Source organism: Heterocephalus glaber, unplaced genomic scaffold, assembly GCF_053883595.1.
Source record: "Heterocephalus glaber isolate CG9 unplaced genomic scaffold, H.glaber_assembly_v1.0 deba00000594, whole genome shotgun sequence".
Taxonomy (NCBI): Eukaryota; Metazoa; Chordata; class Mammalia; order Rodentia; family Bathyergidae; genus Heterocephalus; species Heterocephalus glaber.
In genome coordinates this window covers 17,852,857-17,864,911 of record NW_028258151.1, presented here as the reverse complement: position 1 = coordinate 17,864,911, position 12,055 = coordinate 17,852,857, and the positions used below count along the sequence as shown (strand labels likewise).

General features: G+C 52.2%; 2 protein-coding genes across 5 annotated transcripts in view; one reads left to right on the top strand and one right to left on the bottom strand.

The window, feature by feature from the left end:
- Positions 1-2,163, top strand: part of Tesmin (testis expressed metallothionein like protein) — a 39,714-nt gene extending 37,551 nt beyond the window's left edge. For 2 of the 4 annotated variants that reach the window (XM_021264477.2, XM_021264475.2), the window contains one exon: positions 1,224-2,163. In XM_021264477.2, the coding sequence (XP_021120136.2) occupies positions 1,224-1,428 (205 nt within the window). In that variant the 3' untranslated portion in view covers positions 1,429-2,163. Of the gene's footprint in view, positions 1-1,220 lie in introns of all 4 variants that reach the window. The other 2 variants (XM_021264476.2, XM_021264474.2) reach the window with 1 other exon arrangement.
- Positions 2,164-5,567: 3,404 nt separating this feature from the next.
- On the bottom strand, positions 5,568-11,432 carry Gal (galanin and GMAP prepropeptide). Its single transcript, XM_004852184.4, has 5 exons — positions 10,930-11,432; positions 10,416-10,470; positions 7,876-7,962; positions 7,355-7,432; positions 5,568-5,821 (listed from the first exon to the last, which is right to left on the bottom strand). The coding sequence occupies exons 1-5, from the start codon at positions 11,008-11,010 to the stop codon at positions 5,751-5,753; spliced, it is 372 nt and encodes a 123-aa protein (XP_004852241.1). The 5' UTR covers positions 11,011-11,432; the 3' UTR covers positions 5,568-5,750.
- Positions 11,433-12,055: the final 623 nt, after the last annotated feature.

Below are 12,055 nucleotides of genomic sequence, written 5' to 3'. Positions count from 1 at the left end.
GCCAATCCGACACTGGGATGCTTAGGGGCGCTGCTGCAGGACCAACTGTGCCCTGCTTATCCTTCTAGCTTGGCCTTTTCATCCTCTGTCTGAGCTCCCTGTTTTGTACAAGACAAAAGGGCCCAGCCAGCGCCACCAGTTGGGCCGGCTGTGTTCCTGCCCTGTGAGTCAGAGCCGCGCTGACTCACACCCTAGGGGACCCGTGCTCCTCTCACACACGGAGTCTTTCCTGCAGGGATTATGGATTCCAGATTCATCGGCCACTTTCCCATGTAGTGACTTTGAAGCCATATTATAATCTGGCAGGTCTCAACAGTTGAGTAATAATTTCACTATATATTAGACTTGATTCATTCATTTAAAAAATTTGAGTTCCATGTAATAGATCATATCCTGATAAAATACCAGATGTCACTAATAGGTACATTTCATTTTGCAAAGCCCAATTCATGCTTTGTTGGTTAGAGAGACAGGCCAGGGATTTAGTTCAGTGATTCCACCGCCTGCCTTGCAAGTGCAAGGTCCTGAGTTTGATCCCTGGTACCAAAAAAAAAAAAAAAAAAATAGACATCAGGAACACTCAGAGGGCTTCTTATACCGGGCTGCAGCACATGAGGAAGGTGTGGGATACTCTCACAACCCTGGGGACAGAAGATGGCAGAAGGCCCAGAGGGCGACAGAGGTGCCCCACGGTGGACCCTGGACTTGCTCCTGCCCAGCCTAGGAGCCCCTGGGTTGGTAGGTGGCATAATTCTAAGATCAGAAGATCAGACCTTTCCAGGAGAGCAGCTGATAGGCTGGTCTGTCCTCTGTTATTCTTCCCAACAGAACCCTTTTTGTGAAGGAAGATGGCATACCCATGACCTTCTTAAACTGGCATGAATAAGCAATGGTCTGCTGAATAGAGAAGATACTTAGAAGCTGGTATAGTGGCACAAACCTGTTAATCCCAGCACTCTTAGGAGGCTAAGGCAGGAAGACTACAAGTTTGAGCCCAGCTTGGGCAATTTAAGCAACTTAGCAAAATCCTGCTCAAAATTAAAAATGAAAAAGGGCTGGGGATGTAGTTCAGTGGAAAGGTCTTGGGTTCAGTTCGCAGTGCCACAGGATGATAGGAAAGAAGAGAAAGGGAATGAAAGGGGAGGGGAGAGACAAGAAAAAATACTCAGAGAAAGCACACTGTGGAGCAGGTCCTAACCCGTGTTCTTGTCTCTCCCCAGCAGGCGGCCTTCCTCCTGCATCTCCTGGGAGGTGGTGGAGGCCACATGTGCCTGTCTGCTGGCCCGGGGCGAGGAGGCCGAGAAAGACCACTGCTCCCAGCACCTGGCCGAGCAGATGATCCTGGAGGAGTTCGGGCGATGCTTGTCCCAGATTCTTTACACTGAGTTCAAGTCAAAGGGGCTGAAAATTGAGCCGAATACAATATAGTCAAGTGTGAACATGGCATTGTCCTTAGAGGAGCACGAGGACAGTTGGCAGATTGGGACCCAGCTCTCCCATGGGGGGACCTGCGGGTTTGCAGGTGCTCTGAGGAAGGGCGGCCTTGTGAGGAGGTGCATGCAGGCATTGCATGTCTGCACAGAGCAGAGCCTGGGTTCCTGCCATCCTAGGGGCAAGGGGCAGGTCCAGGAGGGACAGTGCACTCCTCTCTGGAGCATGGTCCTCTAGACCTGCCCTGCGAAAGGAAGCAGGATGGTTCTTGGTTTTGTTTGTTTTTCAAATTATTTAAAATACATTCTCCAGAGGAGCTGTTATGATACAACTGAGACTCTCCAGAGGCCCACTGAATACTGTACAATTTCTTCGGTGGAGAAATTCCCCAGAGTCACAGGGACATGAGGACAGCAGGCAGTGAGGGCCGGCAGGGCAGGCTTACAATGGGAGTCTTGGGTCAGAGAGCTTCAAATTGTGTTCGGTTTCTCATGTGTTTCTACTTGAATTGTGGAAAAGCTCGTTTTTCACTTAACTTATGCATAATTATTGTTATGATAGTATTACTTATACACTAAAGTAATAAAGTTAAAGTAAGTAGCTTGCAGAAACCAGCAGAATATTAGTTATTGTGTTACTCTTTAGGTTCTATTCAGTTGTTATAATTAACATGGTAATTGAAAATGCATTTGTCTTGTTAATACCACCCTGAAATAGATTCAAATAGTGTTCTTTCCTGTGTCTGGGTTTGTTCATCTATCGGGTACTAAAGGACGACAGAGCACTCAGGGCAAACATGGCAGCAGCAGGCGCTGAGCATGTTGGGAGGCCAAGCCGGCACAGCATGTCTTAGAGAGCTGTATTTGGAACAGCCTGTGAGCCTCACAGGGACACAGAGATACTTCATTCTCATACTTCAAAGTCACCTTTTGACTCCTTGGGATGCAGATTCTGTGGTAGAAAGTCAGAGGTAAAGGCCAGCCCAGTGTCCCTCCATATCAGCAAGACACAGTCCCAGGATCCCTCCTCCACCCCTCAGGCACCAAAATCCTTGAGTGTTCAAGTCCCATATATAAAATAGCATGTGATTTGCATGTAATGTACATACATCCTCCTGTACACTGTAAACCATCTCTAATTATAGTATATGTGTGCCGAAGCGAACACTGTAAACCATCTCTAGATTGCTACTTTTTTTTTTTTTGAGACACGGTCTCACTATGCAGTTCAGGTTGGCCTCAAACTCACAGCGATCCTCCTACCTCGGCCTCCCTAGTGCTGGGATTACAGGCATGTGCCACCATGCCCAGCTAGATTGCTTCTAATAACAAATACATTTTCCCTTTTTTGGGATGCATATTTACAATACATAATAAATGCATTCATTGTAGGGCATCAGTATGTGTACAGGTCACATCTTCTTCCTTTTTACTCTCTCTCTCCCATCTTCCCTATGCCAAGAATCCCTCTCATCTCTACACGGTCTCAACTCTGTTTCCTATCATTTATTTTTCTCTTTAAATTATTTATAATTTTGATTTCTAATGTAAGAGAAACCTTGCAATAATTAACCTTCTGTGTCTGATTTAGTTCACATAACATTATGGTCTCAAGGTGCATCCATTTTCCTATAAATGACAAAAATCTATCCTTTCTTATAGCTGAGTAGTATTCCATTGTGTGTAAATACCACATTTTCTCTCTCTCCCTGTTTTTTTTTTTGGTACCGGGGATAGAACTCAGGACCTCGCACCTGCGAAGCAGGTGGTGGCACCACTGAGCAAAATCCCCAGCCCTGACACCACATTTTCATCCCTTCATCTGTTAATGGACAGATAGGCCACGTCCAAGATTTAGCTGTTAAGAATTAGCTGCTATAAACATGGGTATGCAGGTATCACTGTAATATGATGGCTTTAACTCTTTCAGGAGGATACCTAGAAGGGGAATAGCTGGGTCAAATGGAATTTCTATTAGTTTTTTGAGGAATCTCCATACTGATTTCCATAGTTAATACCTAATACAATGTGCTATGTAAGTAGTTCTTATTTGTAGGGTTTTTAAAATTACTTTTTGTGGGACTAGGCTTCACACTGCTAGCCAAACCCTCTACCACTAAGCCACATTGCCTGCTCTTCTAAAAGATTTTTATCTCGAGACAAGGTCTTGCTAAGTTTCCAGGCTGTCCTTGAACTTGTAGCCCTCCTACCTCAGCTTCCTGAGTAGCTGGGATTACAGGCATGAGCCACTAAGCCTAGCTATATTTTTTTGTTAGTGTTATTTTTTGGATATTTCTGATTTGTCATTGATTGAATCAGAAGATGCAGAAACTGTGATTACCAGGGACCAGCTGTACTGTCATTGTGTGGAACAGTCATTGTACGGAACAGTCACTGGGTGGAACGGTCACTGTACGGAACAGTCACTGTACAGAAAAGTCACTAAATGGAACAGTCATTGCATGGAACGGTCATAGTACGGAACAGTCACTGGGTGGAACAGTCACTGTACGGAACGGTCACTGTACGGAGCGGTCACCGTATGGAATGGTCATTGTACGGAATCCATTGTGCAGAACAGTTCAGTAAAGCTGACACCAGCTCTCTGGGAAGTAGTAACCTTCTGTGGCTCCTCTGAGAATTGTCACCTCACCCTTCTCTCTGCTGGGCAGCAAACGGTACCACAGCTGTCTCCCAGCCATTTCTTCCTTCCCCTTGCCTTCCAGCTGCCACCAACTCCCCTACGGTTTATCCCTAAAAGGAGGGAAAGGTCTGGAGAAGGAGCAGCTGCTAGAGCCAGGGAGGCCTTGCACATCTGCCTGGAGGCTGTGTGCATGGCCAGGGCAGTGCCCACCACCACTCTGGAGCCCTGGGGGCATGGGCCCTGCAGGAACCATGGCTTGGAACAGGCTGCTCAGGAAGTCAGTACAGTCCAAGAGACACTGCTAACAGGAAGGCTGCAGGCTACAGGGCTGGGTAGAGTAGCCCAGGCATTGTCCCCTGACCAGCAGTAGCAGCAGCAGCAGGGGACTTGTGAGCACCCTGTGGCCTAGATGGAGTCAGAAAGAATGAAAGCGAACTGAAGAGATGGGGAGGAGGAACCCTGATAACTGAAGAGGATGGAGCCCACGTGTCAGGCCCCATGGTCAGGCAGGTGGGCAGTGTCGCTGGATCTGGAAGCCCAAGGCCTCAGGGGTGGCCAAGGGGAGCAGCAGGTTGCACAGGGAGCAGGGCCCGGGAGCAGCTGGTGGAAGGAGGGAGGTGGAAGGAGCTGTTCAATGTGTCACTGAGCAGGGACAGGGAAGAAGGGCTGTGTGTCCCTTGATCCAGGACTGAAGTAGGATTCACCCTTGGGTGTGGCTGCCCATCACCTAGGGCAGCTGTCCCAGACTGAGTGCACAGATCAGTGGGCCCCCCCGGGTGCCTATGGCCGGGGGAAGGGTCTGCTTGGTGAGCGGGAATGGGCCTGCATGTCACCTGTCAATTTAGCAGAATGATCTCTGTCTTTTTTTTTTGCCTGTTTTCTGAATTTTTTTTCTTTTGAGAAGGAGTCTTGCTATGTTCTTCAAGCTGGTCTAGAACTCTAGTGCTCAAATGATTCTCCTGCCTCAGCCTCCCAAATAGCTGGAACAATAGGGTTTACCTGTTTTCTTTCTTCCCCTGTCTCTGCCTTCTTCCTGCCCCCTTCCTCCTTTGCAGCCTCCCTTGCACACATATCTGGTCTGTGGCATGGTTCAGAGCTCACACTTGCCCTCCTGCCCTGACCACATGTCTCCCCCCTCACCTAGCTGGCAGTCTTTCCGCCCCACTCAGCACCTTCACAAGTACACATCACCCACTCCACCTGTGCCCTCCTGACCCCTAAAGAGCAGCTCCCCAGGGGCAGGGAGGTTGGTCCACTTGTGGCTTTGTTCATCTCAGTGACAGACTTACCGTCACAAGCACAGGTGACTCAGCCTCATAGTAACCGAACTTTTCGTTCCCCAGACACGAAACAAGCGGTGACTCAGACCTCAATGTGGAATTTGAGTTGAAGATTTATATCTAACACACGTTTATCATCCAGATTCACCTTTTAAGACACACTGGGGGTGCCGGCCTTGAGATTGAAGTGTAGAAGAATCAGAAAATCTCAAGTAGTTGCTATTTTTTATTTTGTCACTCAAAATAATTACAAAAAAAAAAACTTAAATCTTAACAACACAGCATCAAAGCAGAAAACAGGAATGATTTACTCCGCAGAAGTTGGCATAAATTTATCTTCATCTTAGCGTGACTTTAAATCACAACACAGATGATCACAATGGGAAAGGCGTCAGCTCAGGACTGCTCCATATCCTCAGGGGACCCCGCCGAGGGGACGCCTGGCAGGCTGCCTAGGAGGCCGGCCTCTGCAGAGGGAAGAACCACATGGGAGCAAGGCCTACAGAAAAGTGCCTGACAGTGGCACCAGGGGGCCGTGTGCTCGCTCTCCGGGGAATCGGGACGATATCCTGACTTAGGTTTAGCATTCTGCATTTCTCCCCTTTTCAAGACTTAACTCATGTACTGAGGGTTGGACACTGTCAGACTTTTACATTCATGCTTTAAAGAACTATTTAATTGACAAAAACTGGCATCTAATGAAAGAATTCCCACATTACTAAATTAAAACAAGTTAAAATACAAAAATGCCTGGCAGCGTTGATCTGCTCCTTGCAGGAAAGGAGCCCCAAGGCTCCCATGGAGGGACAGGGCCCCTCAGTTTGGGGATTTTGAGCAAACACTATGGTTTCCAAGTCCTCCTCCCACACTCTCTGCCTGAGATGGGACTAAGGACCAAGCAACAGGCCTTAAATTTCCCAGCCCCTTCTAGGGGCCTCGAGATCCTGCAACCAGAGAGCTTATAACAAGATCAGTAGAAAAACCCAAGTGTTAGCCTGGACCTTGCCAAACTCAACAACAAAGGGAAATGACTCCTGGAAAGTTGGTCCCCTCTCTGCTGGTTCCACTGTCCTCTCTGTTAGCGCTCGTGGGCTTCGGTTCTGACCCAGGACTGTCTGAGCAGGGTTATGGATTTAAAGGCAGCCTGCCCAGCAGGAAAGCTGCACAGAGAACCCTGCTGTCTGAAACAGGACCTCCTCAGTTACCATACTCACAGAGCGTGGCTTCAGAGGGCCTCTAAAGACCCGGGCTTGTGGCCGACCATTGTATTAGAGGCACAGCAACTATCACTATGCCAATAAATATGGACCAGGTAGAGTGACGTGCACCCAAAGCCCAACTCTTTTTGTGGTAGCAGTGCTGGTCAGATGACCCTGGCAGGCATCATGTTGACTGTGCCGGGATCCTGGCCCCAGCACAGTGAGTGCAGTCGTCATGTACCTGTGATCCTAACCACAGCCATGCAGAGTTGTTTGGGGGATGATCAGCTGCTTCCCAGTGGAATTCTATGGAACCCTTTCCTTTCCTTTCTTTTTTCTTAGTATTATTTATTTTGAGACAGGGTCTCACTAAGGCATAAACTGTATAGGCTGGGCTCAGACTTGCAATCCTGCCTCAGCCTCCCCAAGTGCTGGGATTACAGGCCCACACATCAGTCTAGCTGGTTTTAGGGGGGGTTGTTGTTTGTTGAATTCAGATGTCACTATGTTGCCCAGGTTGATATTGAATTCTTAGGCTCAAGTGATCCTCCTGCCTCCCAAGTAACTGAGATTACAGGTGTGGGCTACCACACTCAGCTTACGGAATATTTTCTTGATAGATTTTGTGTATCCTGGGTTCTAAGAGATGGCATTTTCTTTCTTCCTTTCTCCGTGTGTGTGTATGTGTGTGTGTGTTGCTGGGGATGGAACCCAGGGCTTCTAACATGCCAGACAAGTGCTCTATCATGAGGTACAACTCTAGCCCCAAATGGCATTTTAAATCAGTAATATTTCACATACCTTTGAGATGTAAGAAAGTCAGAAACTCAATTATGGTGCGCACAATGTTGTTCTCAGGCAATGACCTGTCAAAGCTTCCTAGAAGGCAGGAAAGAACAATACTCAGAGCTGGCACTATGGGTGACCTCCACCCCTTCCTCCCTTGTCACCCATCCCAGGGAGGAGCTGGGGTCTGCAAGGCCAGGGGCTGACCCAAGGGCCCTCTGCATTCCCAAGGGCTTGCTCAGGGCCATGGAGAGGCTGGTTCCAGGCCAGCTCTGCTGGGGACACAAGCCTGGTCAGCCCCTAACACTTTTGCTGTCCCTGCAACTGCCCCACATGCCTACTCTTGGCTTCTCTGCTTCTATGTCTGGCAGCTGACAGGTGTGTTGAGGCCACATAGTCTTAGTCAAGTCATGGCTAGGCCAGGCCGAGGCTGTGGCAGTAGGTAGGAGGCTGGCAGTGCCTGACACCCAGGCCTGCCCACGGCACAACCTGGGAGGTGGTGAGCAGTGAAGTGAGCCCAGAACAAAGCCGCTCACCTGTCTGCAGGTCGCCATCCAGCTGGAGTTCCCGCTTGCCAGCGAGGCCATGCTTGTCACTAAATGATCTGTGGTTGTCGATGGCATCTGCTTGCAGATCAGAGAGGGAGGCATCCAACTGCCATTACTGTGATTTGGATCCTCCCCACCCATAAGGGACACACCGCTGCTCACAACCAAAACACACAACTCGACTGGGAAAATGAGTCAAAGTGTGAAACTCCAGCAGAGGGCAGGTAAATCTCCATGAGACCTGAGGTAAGGATGTGGGTCGTGGGGAAGTGTGACCGTCTGCATCTGCACGGTCCTCACAGGGCTGCTGAGTCCCAGCAGGGAAGGTGGACTGGGGAAGAGAAGGGAAGGAGGGAGACAGGGCAGGAGGGAGCGTGTGAGCGTGTCCGTGTACGTGCCTGTGTGTGCGTGTGTGTATGTGTTGGGTGGCATTGGGAATGGCAGGGGTGCTGTGACTGCAGCAGGGAGGAAATGACGAGCCATTAAGCCCCCCCAGTGGCACTGGATGGAGTGGATGGGCTGGATGGGGCACATTCAGCAGATAAAACAGGAGGATGAAGGCGAGGCTCAGCATTTCTGGCTACCCAGCCTGGGTGGGCTGTGGCATCGACTAAGCTGGACAAAGGGACATTCATTCATTTTTCTAGAGACAGAGTTCTCAGCACTAAATGGGCAGGATAAGCAGCCTGATTTCAGAGTTGCTCCTCGGAGCTGTGAGACCCAGGTGACCCCAGGGACCCAGGGTGCAGCCTACAACAGCTCATCCATACTCGCACGCCTGTTGACCCAGCTCAGCAGCCAGACAAACCTGACAGTGACAATGAGTTTGTTTCCTAGTCATGATTCAAAATGTCCTTTGAGAAATGCATTTTCAGCATGCCAAAGGACGAGGCTAAGTATCATTCTGAGAGAGTTCTTCCTTTCTTTGGCACCTGGTGAGGAGCAGCACACAGGGTGGCACAGGCTTGAGGACAGGAGGTCCTCCAAGCCACTCCTTGGGCATTAGGGGGCTCCCAGGAGATGGCCCAGGTGACTCTGCACGTGGTCCTGGCCTGGGCAGTTTCTGGAAACTCTACACCTGCCTTTCTCAAAACAAGGTTCACCAACAAACGCCTGCAGTGGGAGAAGCCATCTGCCCTAGATGCTGGGATTCAGGACCCAGAGGCCTCCTCTCTGGGCGGTTTAAAACAGTACACTCCTCTCTCTCTCTCTCTCTCTCTCTCTCTCTCTCTCTCTCTCTCTCTCTCTCTCTCGGGGACTGGAATATGAGGAATGTGCCGTCTACCTCCCTCCAGTAAACAGGAGACATTTTTTTTTTTTTTGGTACCGGGGATCGAACTCAGGACCTTGTGCTTGCAAGGCAGGCAGCAGAACCACTGAGCTAAATCCCCAGCGCCAACAGGAGACATTTTTAAGGGTGGGCGGCTGTCCCAAGTCTGACCATGCCTGCAAATTTGAATGCCACACTAGGTAAGAGATGAGCAGGGAAATGAGGCGGAAAAGGGTGCATGCTCTCCCCTCATCCCCTCCTTTAGAATAATTCAAGTGCAAAGGCATCACTTCGAAGGCCAAGGGCATGCAGGAGGCAGGGACCAGGGGCAGGGGCAGCAAGGGGAGGGCAAGGCCCTGTTTAGGGCCTGGCTCCCCCAGTACATGCCTCTCTCTGGCCTCCGTCTCTGCAGCCTCTGCTCCTACCTACTCACTGTGCTCCCTGGGCCTGTGTGCTTGTCTATAGGTGCCACCGTGGAACCAGGGGATCTCCAAAGTCCCCAACATCCCAGACAAGGAGAATCTCCAGCAGGGATTCCCTATAATACAGTGCCTCATGCTATTTCACACAATGTCAAATGCAAGGACAAGACACCATGTAAGTCCACCCAAGGGTGGCAGAATGTGGCTGTGGATGGATGTGGCTCAAAGCAACACTTCAGTGATGTCCACACCCATCACCACCGCCACCACAGCAAGGCCCAACTGATGCTCGCTGTCATTGGCCAAAGCCCCCTGTTCCACTCTCCCCAAACTCAGCTTCCGAAGCAGAGAAAGTGCTAATGGAGCCGGCTGTGGTGGGGCCTTAGTAGTCTTAAGTCCTGCTGACACCTGCTAGAGCCATGAGGATGTGTGAGACACCGACTAGGAGACTAACATTAGTGCAAGGCCTTGGTGACAGTGGGGCTGGGGACAGAGGGGGAAAGGGACAAGTTTAAGCAGGAAGGGAGCGCTCAGAATTTAATTCTGAGGAGGGGTGTTGGGACTTCTGGCAAGCCTATTGGCAGTTTCTATGATGAGCTTTGAGACCTGGAGATGGAGCTGCCACATGAGGTGTGGCTTAGGAGAAGCCCAGCAGGGGAAGGGGTGGGAGAGGAGGAGGAGGAGGAAGCAGGATCTGGTGTTGAAGGGACAGGCAGATATTAAGTCAAAGCTGCTTCAGCTGGAGGAAACCCACCCTCCTCAGTCTCAGGGAAATGCCGCCTCCCTTTGTCTGACTAGAACTAAACTGATAGGAGCAAGCGCTCAGCATCACTTACGGGGGCCCAGCAGGTAGCCGGCGCTGTTCAGGGTCCAGCCTCTCTTCTCTTTTGCCTTCGGTGGAGAAAAGGGGGGTCAGGGGAGTCAGAGTGGAGGTGCCCAGGCTCATCAGGCACAGCAGGGGTGGAACCTGAGAAAGCCTGGCCAAGTTACAGACACACAGGAAAGCTGCCCCACCAAGGAACTCCTTTCAGAGCCCAGCCCAGTCTTCTGCTGCACCTGGCTCGCTTTTATAGGATCCCAAGGACAGGTGTGATAAGGCATCAGCTGATCCTTGTTTTTCACTTACCCAAGCGGCTGAGCTCAAATGCGGCACCAGGGCTGTTTGGCACTGGAGGAAGCGTCCCCTGGGCCGCCGGAGCCCGCTTGCCTGGGGTTCCTTGGACCCTTCCCAGAGGGACCTGTCCCCACCCCTGGCGGGCAGAACTCTGACTTAACCTCCACCTGCACCCGGGCTGGTTCCCTCGCGGTCACCCTGTCTCCCTCTGCAGAGGCGTCCGTCCCTGCACTTACCGGGGCCCCGAGCACCAAGGTGGCCGGCAGGGCGGCGACGAGGAGGAGCGAGAGGAGCAGGAGGGCGCCGGCCCTGGCCATCTGGAGCGAGGGGAGCCGGCCTGTGGGCGCCTGGCCTGGCTGGAGCGGACGGGTGGCACGAGGGATGCGGGGCGCTGCCGGGGACAGGAGAGCGCGGACGGCACTGATCGGGTACCGTGAGCGGCTGCGCCCGGGGACGAGTCCAGTAGGGTCGGGTCGTGTTGATCGGCAGCGCTCACCGCATGGCGCGGCTGCAGCGGGAAGTGGCGGCCGGGCTCCTTCGACGAGTCCGCGGCCAAACGCTTTGCTGCCACCGCTATTTATGCGTCACGAGGCTCAGCGCCGCCTCCAGCCCGCTGGGACCGGAACCCCGCTCCCCCGGGACCGGCTTCGCGGCAGGGGAGCCCGCACCCTCCCCAGCCCGGGCCCGCGAGCTCCGCCCATCACCTCGGGTCTAGAGAGGAGCCCGACACCCCCTCCCCAGCCCGCAGCCGGGGTCCTGGCGGCTCTCCTGCCAGCCCCACGAGGGGGGCCCCTCCTCCCGGCACTGGAGTGGGGGGTCAGGCCGCGGACCGTCCTTGGTCAGGCGGCAGAAGCTCCCCCCACTCTTCTTTTGCTAAGAGGAATTCATCATCCAGATGCGGGACAACTGAGGGCCCTTCCTTGACACAGGGGCGCTGGGGTGGCGCCCCCTCCTGGCTCGGTACCGTCTAGGAGCACAGCGGGTTGAACAGTGGTTGAGAGGGGCCTAGCCCAGACTCCCCGGGCCACCGTGGGGGGGAGGGGGTGGCAAGTGGGCACCGCAGCAGAAGGGGACCCTCCTGGGCTCCTCCCCAAAGGCTTCCTGAACTCGAGTTCAACCACATGCATGGCAGCACCCTGGCCCTGTCTGTTCCTCCCCCAATTGGGACATCAGGGGAAATGTAGGTGGCACCTCCAGGCTTCTGCAGAGGGAGGGGACTGTCGGCCTTCCATGTGCCTGTCTGTGCCCTCCTACCTGGCTGGATGCAACCCAAGTCCTCAGCAGTCTTTTCCTTGGCAGCCTTGACAGTGGAAAGAGGAGGGACAGCTGAGATGTGGCATCGCTTGGGACTCAGAAAAGAGG

What these genes read in the sequence shown, in the direction of transcription:
- Gal (XM_004852184.4), bottom strand. Translation starts at nt 11,010, where the DNA reads ATGGCCAGGGCCGGCGCCCTCCTGCTCCTCTCGCTCCTCCTCGTCGCC. An exon ending in CCTTGGTGCTCGGGGCCCCG is followed by an intron (nt 10,471 to 10,929) that starts GTAAGTGCAGGG and finishes TCTCCACCGAAG; the next exon opens with GCAAAAGAGAAGAGAGGCTG. An exon ending in GGATGGCGACCTGCAGACAG is followed by an intron (nt 7,433 to 7,875) that starts GTGAGCGGCTTT and finishes CCTGCCTTCTAG; the next exon opens with GAAGCTTTGACAGGTCATTG.